Here is a 27,785-nt window from a genome sequence, read left to right as displayed (position 1 = left end):
AGGTAGATATTCCAACCTCATTTTGTGAGGACTTTAAAATCTAGGTCTAAGTTTTTCATATGCGCAAGTTTCTATGCTTAAATACCCTATGGTAGATAACTTTCTATTAAGGCTAATCATTTGATGGTCACTGCTTAGCGAATCATGGGTTGCATTGTTTAATAGGGCTTTATAGATTTGGGGTGGATGATTGTTTAAGGGGATAAATCTAAGTTGATTTTACCTACTTGAGTTCTTTGTACTTTATTAAGTGCATTGCATGACCTACTGTTCAAGGATTATCAAGCAATTAGGAAACTTATGGGCTCTAGTTGTGACTGTAATTTATTGATGTCATTTTATAATAAAACTATCTAGGTAGAGGGCTCTGATCATAGCCGTTTACTAGTAGTTCCACTTGGTGGCAAATTTAAAGAGAGATCATCCTCTCGAATAGAGGATCAATTGTATCTTGCTATTTCGGTTTTTCGTTCGGATTTGAAGAGACACCCGAACATTTTAGGAAGGATTTTTGAGGGTTTTGGGTGGGAAATTTTAATGTAGGGGCTGTTTAGAGATTTCCTTTTGGATTGTTTGTATTAAATAGTTTGTTTTCCTAAGGTTAGGGCATCTTGAATTTGGCTAAAAATTGAGGTCTCTTAGGTTTAGGTTTTGGGCTCTAGCGGCGTCTAGAGATTTGTGAGAGATTGATCCTCCTCTCGAATAGAGGATCAATTGTATCTTGCTATTTCCTTCTGTTTCTTTGATTATTGCAATAAAAATTATTGTTTTTTCTAATTTTCATTGGAGTTTTGAGGTGTTTTATTGCGGTTTTTTCTGAAATTGATAGGATTTACTTGAAATCTTTAAGAGTTTCCTATCAACAACATACTCGTGCACGCTAAATGGAAATGAAAATGAAAAAGAAAAAGAAAAAGAAAAAGAAAAAAGAAAAAAGAAAATGAAACTAAAAATGATTGTAGGTATATTGGTACAAATACTTAGATGGTGCTCCTGTACAAAATGAAAGATGGAAAATGAATAACTGAAAAATGTACAAAATGAAGGTCAAAAAGGAATAATTAGAAAATGTACAAAATGAGTAAGTGTTATTTGAAAGAGAAAAATGTTGTTTAAAAATAAAATGATGTTAATTGTCAAAGAAAATCAAATGAATATAAATATTTATGTATGTACAATTACTACACTGTAAGTATAATTTTTTTCAGTTAAGTCTCCGGATAAGTTGAAATGGCAGAAAGAGAGGAGTGCGTCTTTAGAAGATGACGATTTAACGAAAATAGATAAAATATGGTTTATGTAAATGTTCAAATATGAAAATTGTATTAGCGACTCTTCATTTTTAAAATGGAATGTAGATGATAAACTGTTTTTGAATTTTGAAAGAAATGTTTTAATCGTCCGACTATTCGTTCCCGCCTTCTTAGTTCTAGTCCTCGGGTCAGGATGTGATAACTAGGAACCATTTTGATTCTTCATAAAGAGCCAAGGGACCATTTTTGTTTTTTTGTCTATGAATATATGTTGAATAACTAATTATAAGTGAGATTGTAGATTTCTTGATATGATTATTTGTCATTGCATACTCAATTTGAAGAATTTATATAAACATATGTATAGTTGGTCAATATTTTTTTAGAAATTTACGAACATTAGATCTATATGCTCAATTTGCTCTTTATATTAAAGATTTAGTATATCACTGGAAAATATGGATTCTTCTCAAGGAGAATTTCTTTCTTTTTATTTGCCCCAAACATCATTTTTTGATACACAATTTAAAAAAAAATGATTTCCATAATTTGTAATAACTCCTAACTCAATAATTGAATCAAACACAAAATATCATTAAAATAACTTTTTTTATTCTGAATGGATTTGGTCTTATCCAATTCTTTTAAACTCATAACTCGAATCCATACTTAAAGCGTTGGAAAGATTGCTGGAAAAAAAAAAATCCGATTTTCCTTACCACACAAAGTTCTTGCTCTCTTTTTCCCTTCCTTCCCTTCTTCTTTCCTTTACTTTTCTCCTTTTCTTCTTCTTTTCCTTTATTCTTCTGTTTATTCTTCCCTTCCTTTTAAATCCTTAATTTTAGCGATTCATTATTCTGACAGCCATGCATGAGTAGGAATGTGGAAGAATTGAATGAGCTATAGTAAAATAGTGTTGTGAATAGTGATATTAAACGATGAACAATAACATTAAGTTATTCAAATATGCTTTCATGAAAAGACTCGTTTGATTGATTTTTGCCCCTCTTTGGGGACTTTCTGTGTGTAGGCCGGGTTGTTTCCCAAGCAACGTGAATGTGTCATGTCATCCTCGAACCTCTATGATGGTTATTCTTCTACTCTGAAGTAAAGGTTGCTGATTTCATTTCATATTGATACCATGGCCTTAATTTTTGAAGCAAACTTTAGGGAAATAATTTTATAGATAACTTAAATAAATTAATATAATGATATTATTTATATATCTATATATTAAAATGCTCATAATGAAATTTAGAGTTTTATAAAAATAATTAGGATGATTTTTACGATGTATGAAAAATAGGATATAATTTTATGAACAATTTTAATTGCACCGTTTTGAAATTTTTAGTTTGACAAGATTTTTTCGTTAGAATTTTTTTATTAGTGGGGAAGGAATGGATTAGAAGTTCCACGTAGTGACGAGATATGAGTGTGGGTCATAGATGTCAATTGCGCATTTTTTATTTTGCTCCGTATTCAAAATGGCGCGCGCCGCGCCATGCGCCATGGCTCCACATAAAACTTTGCATCGTGCTACGCAATTATCCGTTGACAAGTATGGTGTGGACAATTAAGATTATGAGATTTAAGAGAGTTTTGATATGATTTGACTTTTATTTTCTTTTAAATTTTTAATTGATGATAATTATACCAATACTGATTAATTAGTGTATTGACTATTTTTTCGTAAGTTTTTCGTCGCTTCAAAAATGTTCTCATGGGTGGGTAAAATTTTTTAATTTTTTCTTGTGTGGCAACTCAGGCAATATGGGTACCCATTTTAGGCAACTTCAAAGTTCTATGTGTCGGCTTTGTCCGTTTTGTAAATGAGTGATGTTTACGTGATTTTGTTTGCGGTTGAGTTATGTTGAATTTAATTTGCTTGACAATGCGTTTGTTGTTCGACGTTTTGGTTTGGATTGATTGAATAGATTGCATGAGGCGCTTTTTGGTAATTTGATGCTTTGAATTCATCGGTGCTATCTGTTCTATGAAATGAGCGACAACGATATGATTTTTTTCTTTAGTCGATGCATTTTGAATCAGACTTACACGATATTGCACCTATTGTTCATCACTTTATTGAGTTTGATTGAATCGATTGGGAGGACTTTTATTTGGTAACTTGAACGCTACATACATCAGTGCAGTATATTTTTAAAAATGAGTGACAATTGGATAATTTGGAATTGATGTAATGCATTTTAGCTAGTTGCGTAATGTCATGTCCATAGTCCGTTGATTTCATTGTTGTTGATCGAGTTATATAGTAGAGCAGATATGGATGTGAGCAAAAACTTCTTATCCTAAATTCTTTGCTAATTTTTTTAACAGGAAAATGTTCTACGTTTATAATTTGTAACATGATTGTATATCAATCAAGATATTTGTTTTAGTTTCAAAATTTTCGTATACAGCATTGATATAAATTCATTGAATTCTTTTCTACATTCACAGGCCAGTGTTTATGCTGATTCTTCTGGAAGTTGCGCTGCATTCCTAGCTAATATGGATGACACAGATGAGAAGTGGATAGTATTCCAGAACAGATCCTATCACCTTCCAGCTTGGTCAGTTAGTGTACTTCCTGACTGCAAAACCATTGCCTTTAATACTGCAAAGGTGTTTTTCGTATATCTTTTTTCCCCTCCTTATATTCTTGCTCTGCTCTGGTACTAGAGCTTAAAATAAGATGATGTTCCAAGTTCTAGCATTGAAGGTTGTGTATTACTTGTGTTCAACACTTTGATGGAGTGATACTAGTGAAATGAAAAATATTCTATGTGAATGAAACGTTTAATGCTATTTATGATTTGTATAAATACTTATTTACATTTGATTTGCAATAGAATGGTGGAAGTGTTCTAAATCATTTATCATTCATGATTATGAGTATTTTTTCTGACTTATCATATAGATATACATGTTAATAAGGGCAATTGTTTTTAAAAAAAGTATAATTACTGTGAAATACATTTCTATGCATACTATGTACTTTCACAGTTTGTACCATACATTAAAATTATGGATGAGAGTGATTGAGCATAGGTTATGATGTTATTCTAATGTTGTTCAAAATTAATTTGGATTCATGCTAGGTAGGTCTACTATAGAAGCTATACATTTGTTGAGAGGTTTGATGAAGAAGTATAGAGAGAGTAAGAAGGATCTAAATATGATATTTATTGATTTAGAGAAAACATATAATAAAGTGGTAAGAGAAATGTTTTGGAGCGTTTTAGAAAAGAAAAGAAGTTAATAATGCTTATATTCAAGTGATTAAGGTTATGTATAGAGGAGTTGTTACTTTTGTTCAAACACAAGGTGGTTTGATCAAGTATTTTCCTATTTCATTTGATTTACATTATGGATCAGATTTAAGCCCATGACTTTTTTCTTTAGTCATGGATGTTCTTACTAGATATTTGTAAGAAGATGAACCTTGGTGTATGCTTTTTGTTGATGATATTCTTTCTTATTGATAAGACCGCAGTGGGAGTTGAAGGAAAATTTAAATTATGGAGGTCAACGTTAGAGTCTAAAGGCTTTTGTTTGACTAGATCTAAAACCGAATACATGGAGTGTAATTTTTGTAGTAATAGATCTAGTAGGAGCATTGTGACTTTGGGCAATCAAGTCATTAAAAGGAGCACAAGTTTTGGATATCTCGAGTCTATTGTGCAAAGTGATGGTGAAATAGTGGGGATATTATTAGTAGAATTTAAGTTGGAGGGTTGAAGTTAAGGGATGCATCAGGACTGTTGTGTGATAGAAAAGTATCCCTTAAAATTAAATGAAAATTTTTTATGGCATATAATGTTGGCCATTAAAAGAGAAACAAAAAAAAAAAGTTTAATGTTGTAGGGATGAGGATGCTCCGGTGGGTAGGTGTTTTTACACATAGAGACAGAATGCGAAATGTGTATATACATCAAAAGGTTGGAGTAGCTTTAGTGGCATATAAGATTAGAGAGAGTTACCTAAGATTGTTTGGTTACATAAAACATCGACTTTCTATTTACCTGGTTAGGAGAGTAGATGTATTAGATTTGACCTATGTTAAGAAAGGTAGAGGTAGATCTAAAAGGATTTGGTTAAAAAGTATATTAGAAATGACTTATTTCTATTATATTTAAATAAGAATTTGATTCTTAATAGGACACAATAAAGAAAAATGATTCATGTAGTTGACCCCACATAGTGAGATAAATGCTTGATGTTATTGTTGTACTATGTAGTATCACAATGCTGGTTTCCCATTTTTCTTAAGAGTTTGTTACAGAGTGTGAACCATATAGGGATCAAAGTTGGGTTAGATACGCCAATAGTCAAATCTATTTTCAGCTAAAAAAAACTTAACCCTATATTGAGGGTCAATTTCTTAGTATTTCTACACAAAAATATATTTCAACTATATGCTTATGGGACTAGCCACTAATCTTATGTACCTTATCAATCTACCCCTCATCAAAATTGGCAATCACTCCTCTTTAAATAGAAACATTAACAAATATTCTAGACCAAGCACCCACTTAATAATGCAGATTCATAGGAGTCACTTTTTTTTTGAATCTTGCTCAACCAGGTGGAAAAAGGCCTAGACCTCATGAGAACCACAAATTGTTGGAATGACAAAGATCTCACCAAATTGTCAGATATGATAACAGTTTCTAAGAAGTGTGAACCAAAAGGGGATTGAAGTTTGGCTAGACACTATAATGATCAAAAATACATTTTCAACCTTAAAGGTTAAGCTTCTGGGTGAGAGCCATCCAATTGATATTTCTACACTAATATTTTTATAACTATTTGACCAATACTTCATGTGCCTTAACAGCGTCATATAGTTTTTAATATGGACAATGATTTACAGCTTGGTGACCATTCGCAGATTTTGTCGAAACAAAGAAGAAATGAAAGAGAGGAAAAGGTTTATGATATTGGATAGTTTTAAAATGAATGGCATGCAACCTAGTAAAGTCTACACTATCTTTTGTTTGCTCAGCATACCATTCAATCTTTACATAATTTCAACATGCTTTCTAGATTTATGTGCATGCCTTTTCTCCGTGTCTAAAACAAGTGAAAACACAAGATGGTTTAATGCGATTAAAGGTTCACTTGGACTTTTTATTTTTTATTTTTTAAATTAGCAGAAAGCTTTTGTAAAGCAGGTGAACCTTATTTGATAAAAAGGCTGATTTGTCTTTTGAGAAATTTACTCCAAAAAAGCTGCCTTCAGAACATAGTTTCGAAATTGAAATTGCTTCAGAAGGCAGCTAACCATGCTTCGCAACCTCTTTCAATGGAGAAACCCAAAAATCCTAACCCTATATACGTAGAAAGCCTAAAACTATTTATATATTGCTTTAAACATATATGCTTTGGAAAAGGCATTTTACATTTATATAGCATATGATATCTGTTTTTCATGACTGTCTACAGGTTCGTTCTCAAATTTCCATGGTAGCTATGGTGCCTGAAAGTCTAGTAGCTTCAAAGACTATTCAGGAGAAGGGTTCTAATGGTCTACAATGGCATATTTACAAGGAAAAGACTGGGTCCGTAGAGAAAACTGACTTTGTGAGGCATGGATTTGCTGATCATCTTAATACAACAAAGGATGCCACCGATTATCTCTGGTATTCAACAAGGTTTGTTCCAACCCTACCATGGTTATGTGGAACAGCAGATAAGCATCTTTTTTCTCCCTCCTACATTTATTAATTGTGACATGAAAATCTTGATTTTGCATGAGGTTTGTAACTATATTATGCTATGTTTAGTAAACTCCATATGTTCATGCGCGCGGCGATCACCCCGAAAACCTTCGCTATATTCGGTTATTCTTCTTACGTGATTGACCATCGCCTAAATTTTTGTTTACTTGTGAAATCTAGTCATTGGTATAATTGATCAAGAAAAAGGGTATGTATCTTAATGTGTAACAAACGCTTAATGTTCTGTTAGTCACCCATAGACAAAATACTATTTAAACATGTTTACTGTGAAGGGTTAACTGTGATAGAGGGTGGTAATGCATTTATTTAAAATTTAGCATCTTATTTCTAGGCAGAAATAACAGACCTTTAAGTGTATAGATATAGATTATCATATTGAGTTTCTTGTGGCCCATTGATGAAGCGGAGATGGCTTTGCATTGTTATCAGGGTGCTCAATTGACTGGATATTTTGATGTATAGAGCATTGTTTTTGGATTTCCAATGCTCAAGCTTCCTATTTTCCTTTGCTGGTTAGCAATCGTTGGGTTCCCTCTGTTTTTGACGTCTTGATTGATGGATATCATTTTACTTAGAAGATGACCTAGTGAAGCACATATTGCACACAATAATGGGAACCTGTTGTAATGATTAAACCCTCATGTCTCTTTCCTTGGAAGCGGAAATAACAATAAGGAAGATGACCTAATGAAGCACATATTGCACACAATAATGGGAACCTGTTGTAATGATTAAACCCTCATGTCTCTTTCCTTGGAAGCGGAAATAACAATAAGTCTTTATATCACTATGTATGATCAATTACATGAATCATTTTTCTTTATTGTGTTATATTAAAAATCAAATTCTCATTTAAATCTAATTAAAAAAGGTCATTTTAATGCTTTCTATCCAAGTTTTGTTAGGTGTACCTCTACCTTTTTTAACATATACTATATCTAATACATTTACTCTTCTAACCGGGTCATCCGAAGACCCACATTTTATGTGAACAAACCATCTAAGACAAGTCTCTCTAATCTTATCTGCCAATGGGGCTATTCCAATCTTTTCACGTACATGCTTGTTTTGCATTTTATCTATAAGTGTAAAGCACTCATCCCACCTGAGCATCCTCATCTCTTCAACACTTAACTTAATTTTTTGACTTCTCTTTTAATGACCAACATTTTGGGCCATAAGCTTTGCAGGTCTCACCATCATCTAATAGAAATTTCCCTTAAGTTTGAGTGGTACTTTTCTACCACACAATGCAGTCCTTCACTTCAACCATCCAACTTGAATTTTATTGATAATATCCCTAATTATTTCACCATCGTTTTGAACAATCGATCCGAGATGTCTATAATGTGTACTCTTTCAATAACTTAATCACCCAAATTAACTATCCCCCTACTAAATATATTACTATTAAAATTATACTCATTGTATTCGGTTTTAGATCTACTCAAACGAAAGTTTTTAGACTCTAATGTTGACCTCAATAATTCATGTTTTCCTTCAACTTTCTCTATAGTTTTAATAACAAGAAGAATATCATCAACAATAAGCTTACATTAGCGTATGTTCTCTTGCAAATGTCTAGTAAGAACATTTAAGACTAAAGCAAAAAGATATGCGCTTAAAGCTGATCTTTGATGTAATCCAACTGGAAAAAAAAAATTAGTCAAATCATCTTGTGCTTGGACACCAATAACAACTCATGTATATATATCCTTAATCACTTGAATATAATCATTATTAAACTCGTTTCATTTCTAGAACTCTTAATAACACCTCTTTGAACTTTATTATATATACCTTCTCTAAGTCAATAAATATCATACGTAGATGCTTCTTGCTCTCTCTATACATGCCCATCAAACCTCTCAGTAAATGTATAGCTTCCAAAGTTGACCTACTTGGTATGAATCCAAAGTGATTTAGAGAAATATTAGTGTCATGTCATAACGTATGCTCAATTACTCTCTCCCATAATTTTAATATATGTCACATTAACCTAATTCCTTTATAATTCGCACTCTTATGCATCACTTTTATTCTAAAAAAATAGGTACCAACACACTCATCCATTCATCATACATCTTTTTAGTCGTCAAAGTAATATTAAAAATTTTAGTAAGCCAAAAAAATTCTTTGATCACCTGTGCATTTCCACACCTCTACTAGATATCATCAGGTGCTATTGCTTTTTTACAATTCTTTTTATTTAAAGCTTCTCCAACTTCGGTTTTCTGAAATGAAAATAAAAATAAAAATCTCAATATTAATTTAGGGTGTGAAGGTCACTAAAGTTAATTATATTCTCATAATCTTCATCGAAAAATTTATTGAAAGATCTCATCTACTTATGTTGAATATCCTCTTTTATGAAAAACATTTTTTAATCTTCATCCTTTATTATAACATTAACTTCCTCATAATTAACCCAAATCTTGAGATCTTGAATCTTACTCTAAATTTTTTTTATTAGCATTCTTTGATATAAGAATCGGTTCAATCGATTCAATTGAATTGTCCCTACCTAATAGCTAACTAGACGAAGCTGGTGTGATCGAGTGGCAAGCCGAGTGAGATGAAGGCGCGAGCAGGCATAGTTGGTCGGATTTTTGAGGGAATTAAAAGTATTTTTAAAATCAAAATTAAGTCAATTATAATATCACAATAAATTGGAGAAGATTGAAGGAAGTCCCGAGGTTGATCCGGTCCCCCAAAGCCCTCAGTCGTCGAGCTTATCTGATCAAGAGATTGAAGACTTGAAGATCCAATCTCCTCGCCGTTGATTTGTTCCAGTCGAGTCGAGCCACTCCTTACCTCCCGACACCGGGGAGGGGACGTCGAGAGGCTGTCAAAATTTTCTTAAAAAAAAGGACTTAGGTGGATTTTGGAGAACATTCAACTTGAACCAAATTGGACCACAGGAAACACGACTTATGATTGCCATTATATTGGACTAAATAATTAATGAAAATACAAATCATGAATTAGTAAGTTTAAGTGAAGATGTTAAGTAATCACAACCATTCAAGTGAATGTTAACATATGAACAAGGGATTCATGATAAATGGGGAACAAACCTTAAAATGACATATAGACAATGAATGATAAGTCAAAATGACTCAAATTATTCAATCAAAATAATAACATTAAATTAATCGAAATATAACAATATAGATTGTATTAATGCAAGTGATGCAATCTTGTTTCAAGAATTAAAGAAAATTAATAATTAATTTTGACTTCAATATACTATTAAAAAGGAATTTGGCAATATACAATGTTGGGATTATATAAGATCAAAGCATATAGGCTTGATGCATCCTCTAGCCAAACTAGAATCATGCCTTTAGTGTCTTTTGCTTGAAAACATTTATCATGCATCTCCTATTATCTTAGCAATGTGTGATTAAAGTTGGTTCTTTAAGAATTTTGAGAAAACTTCATTCAAACTAAGAATCTTGGCAGCATTCTCTTTCTATGGGATCAACTTTTATAGTAGCAAGTTTGTTTGCAATGATGAGTTTTGATGCACAAGAGTCATTCTATTGTCTATCAGATCTATATGAAATTCTTCAATCAATAGTTTTTAGGAGGTATATTCAAAGAGTTATTTTAATGCTATAAGATGTCTCTTTTGACTCAAATATACTATACCACTCCTATCTATTAACATCTTGATAAGAGCCTTATGTGGCTTCTTTTCAGCATTTTTGTATGATAACTACTCATCATTCCTTTAGGAGATATATCACTAATACGTAAGGAGAAGAAGCAATGAATCTATAGTATACATAACTTATCTATAGGAGATAACAGAAGATTCATAGCAACCAATGAAGTTCATTTACAAGCAAGAACATGATCTTCTATTGTTTATTGGATAAACATTCCTTACAAGCTATAGTAAATCATATGACAAGCTTGAGTAAATTAAATAACACATCTTCTACATATTACAACTCAAACCTGATTTAGAGACACGCCACTGGATCCGCAACATGTGTGCAAGCTGACAGAAGGCATTTGTAGGCCCCCTTAAATGAAGTCTCAGGCATTTCCTAAATAAAATCACTCTCACAAATTGATCATATTTAAATATTTTAAAATACCCCTTATATATCAAATATGATCACTTGAACTAACTAAATCCCTGCATGTGCTCCGACAAACCTATTACAAGTACAAACACCAATGTCTGAGAATGCTATGTAGGGTCAAATACTTTAACCCGCATGTGCTCCGATCGTCATATCTGAATCCCAAATCCAACGATTCGAGAATTCTGCGCGAGCCAAATATTCAAGTATCATCCTCCTCTTCGAAAGGACTGGAGTCGACCTGATTTGAATAATAAAATGCCCCTAAATACCCACATAGACCCCAACGAGCGTGTTATAAAAACACACGCAATATCTAGGGATACTGCGCGGATCAACAAGTAAAGTTAAGTATGAACCCGATCTTCTGTCTGCAAGTTGACAGAATCGACAAGGTTCAATACACAAATGCAAATGCCTATATGTCACCCCGATGATGGCCGTGTTGACCAAAAATCTCAGCCGAAGGGGTCAAATCTCAAATCTAAGAAAAGTATAAATTGCTAAAATAAAATCTATCAACCCTAAACTTAAAACTAAAACTCATTCACCTCCCGTATCCGTTTGTCAAGGATGATAAATTTGAAATTAATCTTAGCTCACAAAGAGCGAATGCATATCGGGTGTTTCACTACGATTCATCCTCAAATAGTCTCTTGCCAGCAGGGACGTGGCACGTGCCTTCTGATTGGGTGTTTTTTTCGCAAAATGACACCATTATATTACTATCACATCCAAAGTCCGTATGTTCCCTAAATGCTTCAAACCCTTGAGTTATGAATCATAGGGTATATTTGATAGGCACAAAGCCCTCTATCAGCTAAGGTGGATTCAGATCTATCCCCTTAGACAAATACCAACTCAGGTTTACAAGGTATTCTTGGACGAAGTAACCCATGGCTGCCGACAAGGTGTCTTCTATCAGGTTGGGTCGACTACCTCTTCTGACTAAATAGAGCAGGGATCATGACAGCCCGGGACGACTGAACCATGGGATCTTTATCGGGCTCGTCTTCGCTCCCCCCACCACCAATTTTAAGTTTATGGTAATAAACTCTAAATTCCAAACATAAAAATCCCAACCCAAGACTCAAACTCTAAATTATTGCTATTATATGATGGGTTTATAAGTTATTCGACCTCTTTAATGACTAACCTTAATCGAAAGTTCTCTCCTATTATCGGGAGGGGTAATTAACTATAGGGGCTTGCGCCTATAGGAAACTAGAACTCAGATCAAAAAGTCATCACAAATGAGGGCAAAATCTCTGGGAGTGTCTTTTTTAAAACCTAATCTGCCTTTCGAAAATTCACCGGAACCTAATCTCGTTAAAACTCTTTGCCATCGTCATCATTAAAAATAAAAGAAAAATAGATCGATGGTGCGGAGAGGCCGGGCACAACAATTATGGAATTTTTGGAGCCCACAGAAAGATAAGAAAAATATTTGAGTTGAAAATTCATTTTTTTCTGAAGCCAAAGGAAATGTAAGTGAATTTTTTATTTCATATTTTATCTTCATTCAAAATTTTATGAAAATAAATATATAGAAGTTTATTTTGATGGAAAGTAACAATATCTGATTTTCAGTAGGAAGAAAATTCATGCATGAAGAAATGTAGTTGGTGAAAGTTTCATTTCAATGAAGAAAGAGGAAAGATTTGATTTATTGAGGTAATGAAATTTAATTTATAATTATTCTCTTTCAATCACAGTACAAATTATCAATAGATGATGATCGATAACTTTGAAGTTGTTTTTAAAGATACCAAATCAATTTAATGTTTTTGTGACGATATTCACTTTAGTAAATCTATTTAGTAATGATTAATACAATTTAAATTTTTTTGGCATAGTGGAGGTTTGGATTAAGCTAGTGCATGAAGGTGAAGTGTTGAAGCCAATAAGAAATCTCAAAAAGAAGTTTGATATAAGTATTCATTTAGGAAACATTTATCCGAAATTATGAAATTTAGAGATAATAATAGTTTATGTAATTGTGTACCTAACTCTAGGTTACATTAAGATAGGCTATCTCAAGGATCAACTATTTGAAATGAATTGAAGCACAAGAATAATTATAGTGAGTAGTTACAATTGTTTATGAAAATTACATTATTTTATTTTCATTTCAATTCGAAATGTAATACCGTCTATAATTGATTATTTATTTATATTTGAATACTATTACATGCATGATGATGTCAATTGAAAATGTATATGTGAATGATAAAAATAAAAATTTAAATTATTATGTATTATATAATATGAATGTTTGTGTATATGTGAAAGGTTCATGTAGCAGTTTAAAATACATACAAGGGAAAAAGAAAGTGAATTTAAATGTAAAAAATATATGTAAAGAACAATGAAATGAATGAATTTACTTATAAGATGTAAATGCAAACATAAATGATATGAAATTATACATGCATGCAAATCACAGTAGTTCATCTCTTTATGGTACTGGTTAGATACGCAACATATCCGTGCATGTTAAATGGGAAAAAAAAAAATAAAAATGGTTGTACCTTCATTGGTACAAATTTTAGATGGTGCTCTTATATTAAACAAAAAAGGGAAAATGAATAAATGGAAAAATGTTAAATAGAAAAAGGAAGACATTATTTGATTAATAAATAATAAAGATTTATATCATATAAAATGATATATATATGTTAACTGTAGAAGAAAGTCAAATGAATATGATTATATTATGTATGTACAACTGCTATGCTATAAATTGTGATTATCCACTAAGTTTACTATGTAAACTAAAACTATTAAACTAAATTTTTAGATAAATCTTCTAAAAAGTATAAATGTTTTAAAGAGAGGAATGCGTCTGCGGAAGAAGGCAATCCAACAAAAATAATTAAAAATTTAGTTTATTTACATGTTCAAATGTGTAAATTTTTAGTGGCTCTTCCATTGTATATGGAATATTTGTTGTTAAATTGTTTATTTATTTGAAAGAAATTTATTAACAATCCAACTTTTTATTCCCGCCTCGTTAATTCAAGTCTTCGGGCCGAGTTGTGACATTTAAATGCCCCCATCTAATTTTATGATAATACTTAATGTTATTTTTCATATTTTATCTCGTTATCTTAAAGTTTAAAACTAATAAGTGATTCTAGGTGCATAAATTTTCACTTGGAATGACTTTGCAATCTTTGTAGTCTGATAGGAAACACTTGTAGATCTCATGTATTTCCTATCAATCCTCGGAAAACAGTGATAATTCTCCACAAAAATCCACAGAAAAAAGTAGATAATTTGTATTATTTGATAAAAGGGAAATGGAAAATACCAAGATACAATTGATCCTCTATTCAAGAGGAGGATCTATCTCTCCCAAATCTCTAGACGCTGTTAGAGCCCAAAAACCTAAACCTAAGAGAGCTCAATTTTCAACCAAATTCAAGATATCATAACCCCAAAAAAACAAATTATTTAATGGATACAACTCAAAAGGAATACTCTAAACAATCCTTACATTCAAATTCCTTCCTAACTCTTTTAAAAACTTTCCAAAAATGCTCTGTTCGGGCAGCCAGATCGCGCGGGAGGTGGAGGGTTCCGCCTCTGTTTCGTAAGCCGGTTCCGTATGGATCGACTGGATCGGTCTAGTGCATTGATCTAACAATACTCCCCACCCAAAGCGCCACCTTGTTTTCAAGGTGGAATAAACAAAACGACTATTGAAGGAGGAGGCAACTCCTGAGGCAGCTGAGAAATCTCACTGAACTACTGAGACAATGGTTGTACTGAAAGAGGACTGCCCTGCCCTCCTCTAATCTGATCCCTTCCAATCTATATAGTTTTATTAGATAACCTTCTCCCACTTCCTGTTTGCTCATCACCTTAGTTTTAAGTGATATCATGGCTTTGGTGAGCCATGTATCTCCCCTGATCACTACCCTTCTCCTATCCAACATCAGTTCCATTGTTAATGTTCCCTAGTTGACTTTGGTATCCCCTAAGGTCTGCAACCACTTCATTCCCAGGATGATATCAGTGTTCCCTAACTCCAATTAGAGAAAATCCTTCCTCACTTGAACCCCCTGTATGGTTAACACTACTCTCTTACATATCTCCTGACCCGTCTCCACCTTTCATGTACCCATCGTCACTCTATATCACCCTGTATCCACTAATGTCACCCCAAATGCTTGGCCCTCACCAAGTCTCTCGATCTTCATAGTTTTCCCTTTCCCAAATGCTTGGCCCTCACCAAGTCTCTCGATCTTCCCTTGCCCTTTCATACCCGAAACCTTCTTCGAAGTCCCCTCTCATTCCTTTAAAATGAGCATCTCGGCGACCATAATATCCCTCCCTGCTTTCCCATTCAGCACCCATTTTCTCCTGCCCCCTATACCCATGCCTTTCCCTATACCTCCCTGCTCTATCATCCCTCTGGGAAGGCTCCAGATGGGGTCTTCTCCTTTCTCCCTCTATGAGCTACACCTCATCTTCATCCTTATGAATTTCAAAATTCGTAGTCTTTCCTACTGGTCCTCTCGCCTATGAAGCTGCCGTTTGGTTGTGAAATTCTATCATCTTCTTTATCATGTCCAGTAAGTCAGCTAGTTGCCCTTCCATGAAGGAAATTCTGTCCTCCACCGTGGTCTTAATTTGGTTCATCTCCCCTTCAAGTCGTTTATCCAATGCATACACTTTCTTGGCCGCCATGAATCCCCGGATTTTTGTAGATTAAAAAATCTGAAATTCGCACTAAAAAACCACAATTCCCTCCTTCATCAGCCCAAAAACAGCCGCTGAAATTCAAAAAAATAGCCCACAAACGGTCCCAAGATTCTATCTGATACCAATTTGATAGGAAACACTTGTAGATCTCAAGTATTTCCTATTAATCCCCTGAAAACAACAATAATTCTCTACAAAAATCCACATAAAACCATGAAAACAATAAATAATTTGTATTATTTGATAAAAGGTTAATGAAAAATACCATGATACAATTAATCCTCTATCCGAGAGGAAGATCTATCTCTCCCAAATCTCTAGACGTCGCTAGAGCCCAAAAACCTAAATCTAAGAGATCTCAAATTTAAGCCAAATTCAAGATACCCTAACCCTAGGAAAACAAACTATTTAATGCATACAATTTAAAAGGAAATCTCTAAACAATCCCTACATTCAAATTTTCCTCCTAACTCTCGTCAAAAACATTCCTAAAATGCTCTGTTATGGTGGTTGGATCGTGCGGGAGGCGGAGGGTTCCGCCTCTATTTCATAAGCCGTTCTTATATTGACTGGCTAGACCGGTCTAACATATTCTAAATGATTTATTTTTTTTTTATAAAAAAATAATCAATATGAATTTTACTATATCAATTCTTATAAGTTACTTATAATTTATGAGAAGCTCATCTATGTTCTTAAATAAAATATCAACTATTATAAATCATAAGCTAAATCAAAATCGAATATGATCCTATCATTCTTATTGTTCTTTCCAAACCATCATGAATGATTTTGAAATTTTCTACTACTCTACCAACATGTCTATTTAAACTACTATAAAAACTTTCTTTAAGAGATATCATTTGTATTATTAGTTCTTCTAACTCATTTAAAATTTTTAATTTTGACTACATATCCAAATTTGCTTGAGGGGGCATACGCATTTATAATATTATGAATGTTTGCATCAACAATAATCTTTAAAACTATAATTTTATCTCCAATTATATTATTTTCTATAATATTATTTTTAAAATTCATATCTATAATCACACTTACATTATTTCTAGTATGACTTCTACTTAAATATCATAATATAAATTCTAAACTATCAACATCTTTACCTTTTTTTGAATGCATTTAATTTATTGAATGCATAAAATATTTATTTTTTTATGAATCATAATATTTATTAATTATATTAATTAACCTGTAAGAGAAGCTATATTACATGTTTCTATTGTAATTTTAATTTCATGGACTAACTTCCTTGCCCACATCCGTCATTGATGTGAAAATTCTTGCTTATTTAATATTGCACCATGGCACTGGTGCAATGGACTGTTGCACACTTTTTATTCTATCTAGGCCATACAATATGTCACTTCTAGGGAATGCCCTTTGATTTAGGCAGGGGGGGGGGTCAAACCAAATTCTAAATTTTGGATTTTAACTTCTCTTGGACTTGCTAGCTCATTAATTCTTTGAGCTGAAATTTAGCTCATTATAAGCTGTTTTTAGTTCATTTATTGAACTAAAAAGGTAGCTCATTATTATTTGGAGTTGACCCTTTTTCTTCCCCATATTTCTTCTTGATTTTCTCTTGGCTTTTGGTTTCCCGTGCCTTGCCTCTTCTCCATCCCTTTGTCTATTCATTTTCCTGTGCTGGCTGTTTTCCTGTGCCTTGTCCCTTGGTTTCCTGTGGCTAGCTATTTTCCCATGCCTTGTCCCTTGGTTTCCCATGGCTGACTGTTTACCTGTGCCTTGTCCCTTGGTTTCCCTTTGGTTCCTGTGGCTTGCCCCTTTGGTTCCCTTAGTTGGCTGCTTGGTTCCATGGGCTGGCTGCTTGGTTCTTGCGGCTTTTCTGCTTGGTTTCCGTGTCTTTTCTTCTCTGTTTTGCTGTACCGTTTGGGGGCTGATGATAGGTGGTTGTTGGCCTTTAATTTCCCTAAATCTTATAGGTTTAGTTAATATTTTTAGGGGCTGTTTAGCTGCCTTATTTTGCCTATATATAGAAGTTGTTTTGGATGGTTAAAGGTGGTGAAAAATGCAATTTTTGGAGTAAGAAAACCTGAGGTTTTTTGGAAAAGCTTAAGAGCTTTGTCAATTTCTTCTTCTTCTAGGAAAGCTTGCGAGCTTCTCCTCTTTCGTCTCGGCCTCTTATCCCTTCTTCTCTCCGTAAAATCGACACCATCAGTATCTTTTGTCTCAAGGAATGCAAGTTTAGGATTTTATGTCAAAGTTTGTATGCGTCATTAGTATGTGTCGTTTGTAAGTCCTTTTATAATAGTAAAGTTGTATTTTGTCTATTTCTTGTAATATCTTTATCCTAGTAAGGTCATATTTTTCTAGCAAAAAAATTAGGGGTCTCCTAATTTTTTTTGCTTACTTTTGCTTGCATCACCCTTGCACACTTTTCCCTTGGAAGTACGTGATAAAATATATATGCAGAACTTACATGAGAGCAAAGTAGTGATTTTCTTTTCTATTGTACTGTTAATAAGTGCGAATAGTATGCTAATGTTTTAGATGATTTAATAATTTTAAATTCATATAAATAAGCTTTAATTGGGCTTAAATGGCTCATAAGTTTCAGAAAGTATCCTATTCATTGTAGTTTCATTAAATGTGTAAATTAACAATTATGTACTGCATTCTATCTCCAAATTGATTGTTAAATTGCGGTAGCAATGAATTTTACAAGATGGATATTTTTCATTTCAAGTAACATTGAAATTGTGGTTAACTTATACTATACGGAATACATGTTTTAAGCAATGTTCTTATAAAGTTTTTTGTGCCTTTGTAATGCTTTTTGTTTCTATTTACCTTTTCCTAAATTGATGAGGACATTCGACCTTAAATAGTTTATCAGAGGCGGGGCCGACGTTCTACAACCATGATCACACTGATATATTTTTTAGTATTATATGTATTTGAGTTTATTATTGCATTTTCCATTTATACCCTCACTTGAGGGAATAGTCATATATAAGCCCTAAGCGCATGATGGTCTTTTTTTTTTATTTCCTTTCATTGTATGAGGCTATTTAAAAGCCACCACCTCATCTTTTGAGGGTAATGAATATTATTATAAGAAATTCTGCACTTGTGTGTTTTGGGAGAGCTTGAGAGTTCTTGGATAGATTGAAGGCCCTTGGTGAGGGCATCGCAATACCCACCAACTGTAGGAAGCGTCCGGATTTGTGGTCGACCATCTCATTCCCCTTCCTCCCCTCCCTCTCCAGAAACCGTCGGCCCTATCTCCCTCCCTCTCTCGGCCGGCCAGCCACCCCATCTTCCACCTCCATGCCACTGGCCATAAGGCGTCTCCTCACCTCTCCAAACCGTTGGCTTCAAGGTTCCCTTCCTCCTCCAAACCAATGGCATAACCCTAATCTAACCCTAGCCACCGGCCTTATCCCCCTTTTCCTTGCCTCCAAAATTCAAATCCCTATTTAGTACTTTCCATTTATTCAATAACTTGAATTAGGAAAGTCATTTATTTTAGTTCCCAATCAATTTGAATTTGAAATTATTTCTTAAAATATTATGGTTTATTTAAGGAAAGTTACTTAAATCAAGTCTAATTAAATTTAAAATTGGATTTGATTAAAATCAATTATTCCCTATTTAAGAGTCTTGATATGGAAAGCTTTAAATCACCTTCCCCAATCCCCACTAAACCTAAGCATGCCTCTGGCCCCTCCCCCCTTCCCTCTCTCTTTTCCACATTAAATTCCTCCCTCTTGGAGTTTCAATCAATTCTCTCAATAAGGAGTGTTTTTCTTTTCCCTCCCCTTGAAATTCAAAATTCAAAACCCTAATTCCCTCCTACTCAAATCTGAAATTCAATTTAAGATTTTGTGAAAGAACTCCTCGTTCTAGTCTTGGCCGACCACCCACTCATCTCCCGATCATTGTACTTGGTTTGATCCGTCACCCAAGGAAGAAAGGAGAGAAGAAGCAACACTACTTCCTCTCTAATACTTTGATAAACTCTTCTACCCATGCATGGCGGATCCAAAACTTGATCACGGATTTGTTACTGTGATCAAGGTCAAGTTGATATTCTTAACTCTCCGTTCTTCGACATCAATCTGGAAATTGACCAAACCGTAGAGGAATACGTACAGAGGATCGTCTTCACCCTCGCTGAAGTTATCTACGAACAACTAACCTCCGTGCAATGGCAGATCGTTTCCAAATCTTGATCAAGGTAAATCTTTCCTCCAAATCTTTTTCCTTTCTAAGACTTACCTTAACTTTTGGCATCACAAAGATCATGCAATGCTTTCTCCGTTTTACCAATCATTAAAAGAGTTGAGTGAGGGACCCAACTAGTAGCTATTGTTATTGTTAATTTAGGGATTGCTATTGAAACTCCCCCATGCTTGCTACTCTTTATTAGAATTGATTATTCGTGTTTCTAAACTTTTACATGTAGTTTGACCTAAGCTTTAATCATCGTTCTAATGTTCTAACTTTTTTTTCAAGTCACAAGAAGCTAACATAATTATTATTGCCCAAATTCAACAGGCGTGTGATTTTAATATTGCATAATTTCTCATACATTCTAGTTCTACATCATAAATATTGTACTTTCTTTCTATTAAAAGGGCTGCAAATCCAGAACCATTGAACATACTGTAAGTAACTTCCCAGGAAGTTGAAATGTTAAGGTAGAATCTAATTGATGTTTAGTAGCTCGAGATTGGATCATGGTTATACTTATTCTATTCTTTGTTTACTTGGATTGAACTAATTTGACTTGATTTTGAGCATGCAAATCTATTGTTTTTTGAAATCCATTTAAATATGTGTTGCTGTGTGCATTTGTGCTATCTAGGAATTTATTTCATAAATTTAACGTAAGTTTTATGATTTTTGTTAGCTTAACATTAAACATTGTGCTCATTCACTTTCTTTGACTCTAGATGGCTCTATAACTTCCATTTTGGCTTTTGCTTTGGTTCTATTTTTTTTCCATCAGTTTCTCAATGTATCTCATGTAGTTTGTTTCAAATTTGATTTACAAGATGTGGCTTGGATAAAAAAAAGTTTCGTCACTCCCCTCTTTTATGATGTTACAATTAAGGAGATTCAAATGAGTTATTTTAGAGATTTTCTAGGGATTTAATATAACAGGCTTTCATGTTATCTCTAATATTTTTTGTGTAATTTTTGTTATTCTTATAGGTTTTCCTTATGTACACATTTCAATCCCTAGAGATAACAAAAAATTTTTTCTCAATGTATCTCATGTCAATCTAAAGCTTGTGTACACATTTCATTCTTGTTGTTGTAATTTAAAAAAAAAAAATATAGATGCGTGTCTATCCAAGTTGGGTTTGACATGTTGGTCTTGGAAAAGGATGGATTTGAAAATTTCAGCTTTAGATTGCTTGTTTTTTTTTTTTTATTCAAGCATGCTGTAAGCTAAAGAGTCTTACGTAATGTTCATTTGATCCTTGATGTTCAAGCCAAAGTAACAAAAATGAATGAAATTTCTGTTCACTACATCATGTTGATGACATGTCTTGAAGACATTTATTGGATTTTACAGATTTCATGTGGATGAAGGTGAAAAGTTTTTGAATAATGGGACTCAACCCATTCTCATGGTTGAGTCAAAAGGCCATGCTGTTCATGTTTTTGTAAATGAGGAGATTATAGGTAATTTCTGGACATTTTTTGTATATTCGTGGTTACAGTAAAATGGAGATGCTCTCATATAATCATCATCAGCAGATGTTTCCCAACTTTTTAGGGCCAACTTTTTGAATTATTTGAGTCAGCTTCATTTGTTCCTACTAAGTATTGTATGAAGTTTTAAACATATTCTAATGAGTACGACATGTTCCTTGAGTATACTGATTATATTCTGATTGCTGAATACTATGTATCAATATTTTTCATACTATGTGCATATACCTATTGGTTGCATGGTATTGATTTTGTCACCAAATCATTGGCATTGAATTCCTTTGTTTTGGCTTGTATTGCTCAAATGTTTGATGCTTTCTTTCTCTTTCATAAGATCTGATGTTCTTTTCTGCAAATTAATCTATTCACGTAATTATTACTTGTGCATATAGATTGATGTAAATAATAAGTCTTGTATGAAATCTGAGCTTTCTGTTTTTTATGAAATTTCATGTGTATATTAGATGGGTTTTGCTCATTCAGCTTATGGATAAACAATTATCTTCCTTTTTATAAAAAATTAAAACGTTTTAAAATGAATAAACCCAACAAAAGGACTGAAAATTGACAAACTAGAAAACAAGTTAATAAGGAGATGCTCTACTGGCTGCACCTCTAGGATGGCCAAGAAGAGTTAATATGTAATGTGATTTTCGTGTTCTGTTGTAGAAATTTTATCTTATGTACTTTCTGTCTCTTTATTTTTTGCCCCATTCGTGGTTTTTTAAGCATTTCGTATTTTTATGATGTCATTCTTGGATATAATTTGACGAGATTCCAGGAGTGCTGATAACAGAACGCAGAAGTGTTGATTTATGGAACTTCCACGTATCTTATGAAATTAACCTTGTATAGAATTTATTTTCATATTCAGTTATTAAATTTCTGGGCAAAATTGAAGGGAACTCATATTGACATTTCAAGAAAGTTAATTTCTGATGAATAGTATTTTCTTCTCTTTTATTTTATTTTATTTTTTTATACAAACGACCTTAGCCCAATGGCTTTGCCAAGCTCAAATTTAAATTACCAAAAGTTTTTATCAAACAAAGTACTCCTGAGTATATAAACCCTTGTCAACTTCGGTAGCTTCGGTTCTCCACACTGATATTGGTGGCAGTAAGGGGAATAGCTGGATAATAATGCTGGTTTTTGCTGTTGGAAATGGAAGGGAATGTTAGCTTTACGATCTTCCTTTACTTTATCTTGTCCCTTCCTCTCTATAATTTGGTGTTCTTACTGGTACTTGATTCAATAGATAGCATCATGTTTAGTTGCTAGCAGATCATGTGCCTAATGGCAGTGAAAGAGCCCCTTTAGATTTTGATTATCCCATAAGTTGTGTTAGCAATTAATTTTGGAGGAAGGATACACATAATCATGATGCTAGTTTTCTTTTTCATGCATAGTTATGCTTTATTTGTTAAGGCATGCAAGAGTATTTGTTCAGATCCATCGGGTTGTAGAAAACTATGTTTGTATAGAATACCCTGGTTGGTCCTATTCCATTGGCTTTTGCTTTTCGATTAAATACAGATTTGACCTCTGATATATCTATCTAAATTCTTGCCACCTTTAATTCACAATCCCTAGCAAATGATATTAAAACTAATCGCTTTGTTGGGATCAAGTGGTATATGCAGTTTGTGGCGCCAATGGGTCTTGGCCACATTCTATCATTGTTTAACAAAGCTAAAGAGTGATTGAATCGAATTATAGATCCTCTTGATTAAGTGAGCTCTTGATAAATGATCATGAGAATATCTATCTTTATTTCAAATAAATCTAGAATAACTTATATTAATATTAGATTTAAATGCATATATGTATATTATTGATTCATTTACATATTTGGATACATGCTTCTAGTTAAAAAGCTATCAATGGTATGAATATTTGTACCTATCATGATTCAAATCATGGAATAGTGAAGTGATAATTTCTCTTCTTGTTTTCCTTTGTATTTCAGTGTATCCTGTCCAACGACATTCATCAGTCTCAGAATAATACCAACTCTTCTTTCTTGTAATACCATTATTTTCAGGGTATCGGAGTTGAATTACTTTATATTTCTACTCATTCTTACTTGGAATTCCGTTTTCTTTTCTTTGATTTGTTCAATCTGCTTACCATAATTCTGTCTGCCATCAATTGCCATGACTTTGCTCCCTTCAATAAATTTTTGTATATAGTCATGTTGCGCTTTGCGTTCTTAAATCAAGTTGACCAGCAATAACTATTCTTTATGGGTTAGTTTCATATAGCTTTTTATTGCTAGATAAAGGATCTTGGGATATGATGATTGACCCTTATCAGCGCTTCAAGAAGACCTCGTCATAAATCTTACATTCTAAGATTGGTTTGTGAAGGATCAATTACTAATCGAATGAATCAAATCTACTCACTCCGAAGAAGTTATACGTTGTTTATGTGCCTTCTGAAGGGTAATAGGAGATTTTCATGATCATTATTCAAGTGTGTGTAAATTATAGAGGAATTAAGTTAATGTGTCATACTTTAAAATTTTGGGAGAGACTTATTAAGCATATGTTACACGACGTGATACTAATGTTTCTAAAAATCAATTTGGATTCATGCTGGGTAGATTTACTATGGAAGCTATACATTTGTTGAGAGATTTAATGGAGACATATAGACAGAATAAGGAGGATTTACATATGATATCTATTGGTTTAGATAAAAGATATGATAAAGTTAGACAAGTGATATAAAGAGTTCTAGAAATGAAAGGGATTAATAATGATTATATTCAAGTCGTTAAGGATATATATGCAGGAGCTGTTACTTGTGTTCGAACACAAGGTGGTTTGAATAAGTATTTTCCTATTTCAGTTGGATTACATCAAGGATCAACCGTAAGCTCATATCATTTTTTTTAAGTCATGGATGTTCTTACTAGACATTTGCAAGAGGTTGTACCCTAGTGTATTTTTTTTGCTAATTATATTCTTCTTATTGATAAGACTAGAGAAGGAGTTGAAGGTAAACTTGAATTATGGAGGTTAATCTAAGAGGCTAAATGTTTTTGTTTGAGTAGATCTAAAATTAAATATATAGAGTATAATTTTAGTAGTAATAGATCCAGTGGGGGGATTTTGACTTTGGGTAATCAAGTCATTAATAAGAGTACATATTTTAGATATATTGGGTCTATTGTTTAGAGTAATGGTGAAATAGATGGGGACAAAACCCTCATAACTAACGTAACTCCCACTCATGGTAGAAAATCCTCCCAGCTCGCTCTCTCCTTCTCATTTGACTCTCACCACGGAACTGCACTCTCTCTCGCTCTCTCGGTTGATTCGTATGTAAGGAGTTGTAACACCCCACAGTACCCCTTAACAGTAAGGTAGAGTGTAACAAGAATAAACATACATTTCCATCACTAAACATCTCATTATGATTTCATTACATTAAGACTTCATATAAAAGATCATATAAACTTCATATAATACTATAAAGGAAGCATGCACCAATTTCCAAGTTTCATCCAAAACCCAGTACATAGCCACTAAGGAAAATCAAATAATTTCAAAGTAATACATGTCTAATTTGCTTTCATACCTTGAAAATTAAACTTACTAACAAAAGGTAACCTAACATAAAAAGAAGAAACACTTGCATAAATTAGCTTGCGTCAATCTTCTCTTTTCCCTTTCCTGTAACAACAGCCAGAAGAAAGTTCTGGTGAGCTATGAGGCTCAGCAAATAATGCAGGATTAATTAGCAATTAAAATAATATAACATGAATAATTACAACTTTGAAAATTATTATTGAAACATTATAAGTCTTGATCAATATTATGCTTTGCTATCTTTTGAATCTTTGTTGAATATAAATTTTATGTGAAAGATTTGGCTATATTTTTTATAACATTATTCAATGGAGCCCAGATAAACCTAGCATTATTGCCATTGAATTATATAGAGGTTCCTTTTGCCCCAACTGCTATGCAGGCTTCATAATTCTCTGGGGTCCCTTTTGCCCCACTTATCATGTAGTTCTGATATGGGAACCCTTTTGTCCCAACTACAATGATAAGGTATACATTATTCATAGCCAAACTTTACATTAATTTAGTATTCAACATTCTTTCATAATTCATATCATATCAGTCTTCACTGTCATTCATGACATATCTTGTGTAAGGCTAATATACATAAGTTTTTCAAGAAAGATATATCAGTCTTCATTGTCATTCATGACATATCTTGTGTAAGTCTAATATACATAAGTTTTTCAAAAAAGATCACCTTAGAAAACTCTCTAATGACCTTACAAAACATTGACTTGGAATTATATCATAACAAAGATATAAACATCATGTCATATTTAAAGGTATGAAGAAAACATTCTAAATCAAAACAAATGAAAATAACATATAAGTTTATTTAAATATTAATCTTTGCTTTACTTACTTTCCTGATGAATTTCCTTTCCTAATTCTACACCATGTAATCTTCTCCTTTGATAAACTATCTCAAAACTTTCTTTCTGCATAAATCTGATTAATCCTACAATTACGATTGATATACACTTCTTGAAAACTTTCTTTAAAAACAATTTAAAGAAACTAATGTACATACCTTGATTTCTTCCTTTGATTTTCCTTTGATTCTTACTTCACATATATTCTTCAGATCTTATGCTCACAATAAACTATAATTATAATTCCATCAATTCATCATTCTCAATCTTTGATAAAATTTCTAAATTGAATTTACCAAAACACTTCAAATACCTTTACTGATATCTCTGAATTTTCTTCATTGTTAATTGCTACAGTTTTTCACTAAATTGTTCTTCTACCGCAGTCTCCAGCCACCCCAATTTCTGAAGAAATTCACTGGGCCGAACCAAGGAATAGTAAATCCTGCTTCAGGCCGAGATCTTCTCAGTTAATCCAATGAATTTTTCTACAGGAATTCACTGTTAAACTCAGCACTTTGTCCGCAATATGCTGTAGTCTTTCACTGCCTCTTGCTATAGAACTTCTCCACTTCTGCTATAGGACTTCTCCGCCTCTTTCTACAGAATTTCTCTGCATTGCTTTAACAAAAACAGCAGCATTCCCATGAAACTATTACAGGATAAGGATAGAGGAGTGGGTCCCACTCTTCAACCGACTTCCAAAAGTCTCCTCCCGAAGGCATCTATTCGGCTGTTAATTTAAACTCAGTTAATTATATTAATTCTACCATATAACGAATCCTTTTATTTTAAATAAATAGTTACTTCACAGAACTTTTCACAAAAATATAAGCACATACCAAAGTTGGGTCTTTGGATATTACAGGAGTCCTCCCCCTCTCGCTCGATCTTTCTCTGCCGCATGCAAAACCCTAGCTCGAGCGCCCCGATCTCCTTCTCGTCTCTCTTAAACGCATGTGTTACGCTCTCGACTCAGTTTGTTCTCACTCAAGCACGCAGGTGTGGACAAATTTAATTTAACATTCAAGTGCAAATGCCACACAAAATTTGCTTGAAATTTATATTTTGAGTTTAGTCTAATATGCATAGATTGGTATTATACCATCCCTAAGGATAAACTAATAGTTCATTATCGATTTAAGAAGCGAAAGTTTCCGTTCATGATTGAACACTACATAGGGAATAATCAATTAGCCCCAAAGGATAAAAGAAGCATCCACATATCATTTTCAATTTTGAAATTAATTCATTGTTTAAAGATAAGGTCTATGTTCCATAAATCCTTCCCCTACCTTAGAAAAAAATTAAGATAAAGTTTATTTTATTTTGGGTTGTAGACTCCTTATAAAGCTAAGCCCTTATAGTTAAATTACATCTCCTATGAGAATACTCCCGATTAAAATGAAGACTTTAAGATTTTCAAAGACATAGATCTAAAGAAATATTTGGGCTAATAAGATTTAAAATATAAGTTTTAGATTATAAATTCTCTAGTTGTCCTCGGAATTTAGATTAGACTTTTAATTAAAAAAAAATGAATATAAATGTGCAAAGACTGAAGAGGTGTTTACAATCTGGACTTATACTTTCTTAGAGTGAGTTGCTTGCTAACAATTCTAATGTACAATTAATCGCCCTAGATGTAATACATGATAGACTGAGTTCTATCCTAAGAAGTCAAAAGATGAATCACACTTTAAAATTTTTGACTTAAGATGAGTAATTTTAATTTTAATTTCAAATGATACTAGTGAGAAGATTCACTAAGAACTCTAAATTTTATCTTATTTAATTTATCCAACTAAATTTTATTTTATTT

General features: G+C 33.0%; 1 protein-coding gene across 1 annotated transcript in view; it reads left to right on the top strand.

The window, feature by feature from the left end:
- The window catches only part of LOC110098173 (beta-galactosidase 3), a 66,316-nt gene extending 39,703 nt beyond the window's left edge, over positions 1 to 26,613 (top strand). The window contains exons 11-15 of the mRNA XM_028697038.1: positions 3,717 to 3,881; positions 6,705 to 6,913; positions 21,374 to 21,483; positions 25,492 to 25,577; positions 26,458 to 26,613. Coding sequence (XP_028552871.1) covers positions 3,717 to 3,881; positions 6,705 to 6,913; positions 21,374 to 21,483; positions 25,492 to 25,577; positions 26,458 to 26,613 — 726 coding nt within the window. The remainder of the gene's footprint in view (positions 1 to 3,716; positions 3,882 to 6,704; positions 6,914 to 21,373; positions 21,484 to 25,491; positions 25,578 to 26,457) is intronic.
- Positions 26,614 to 27,785: the final 1,172 nt, after the last annotated feature.

Source organism: Dendrobium catenatum, unplaced genomic scaffold, assembly GCF_001605985.2.
Source record: "Dendrobium catenatum unplaced genomic scaffold, ASM160598v2 fragScaff_scaffold_853, whole genome shotgun sequence".
Lineage (NCBI taxonomy): Eukaryota > Viridiplantae > Streptophyta > Magnoliopsida > Asparagales > Orchidaceae > Dendrobium > Dendrobium catenatum.
The sequence above is the reverse complement of the archived record's forward strand: the minus strand, read 5'-3'. Positions and strand labels throughout refer to the sequence as shown.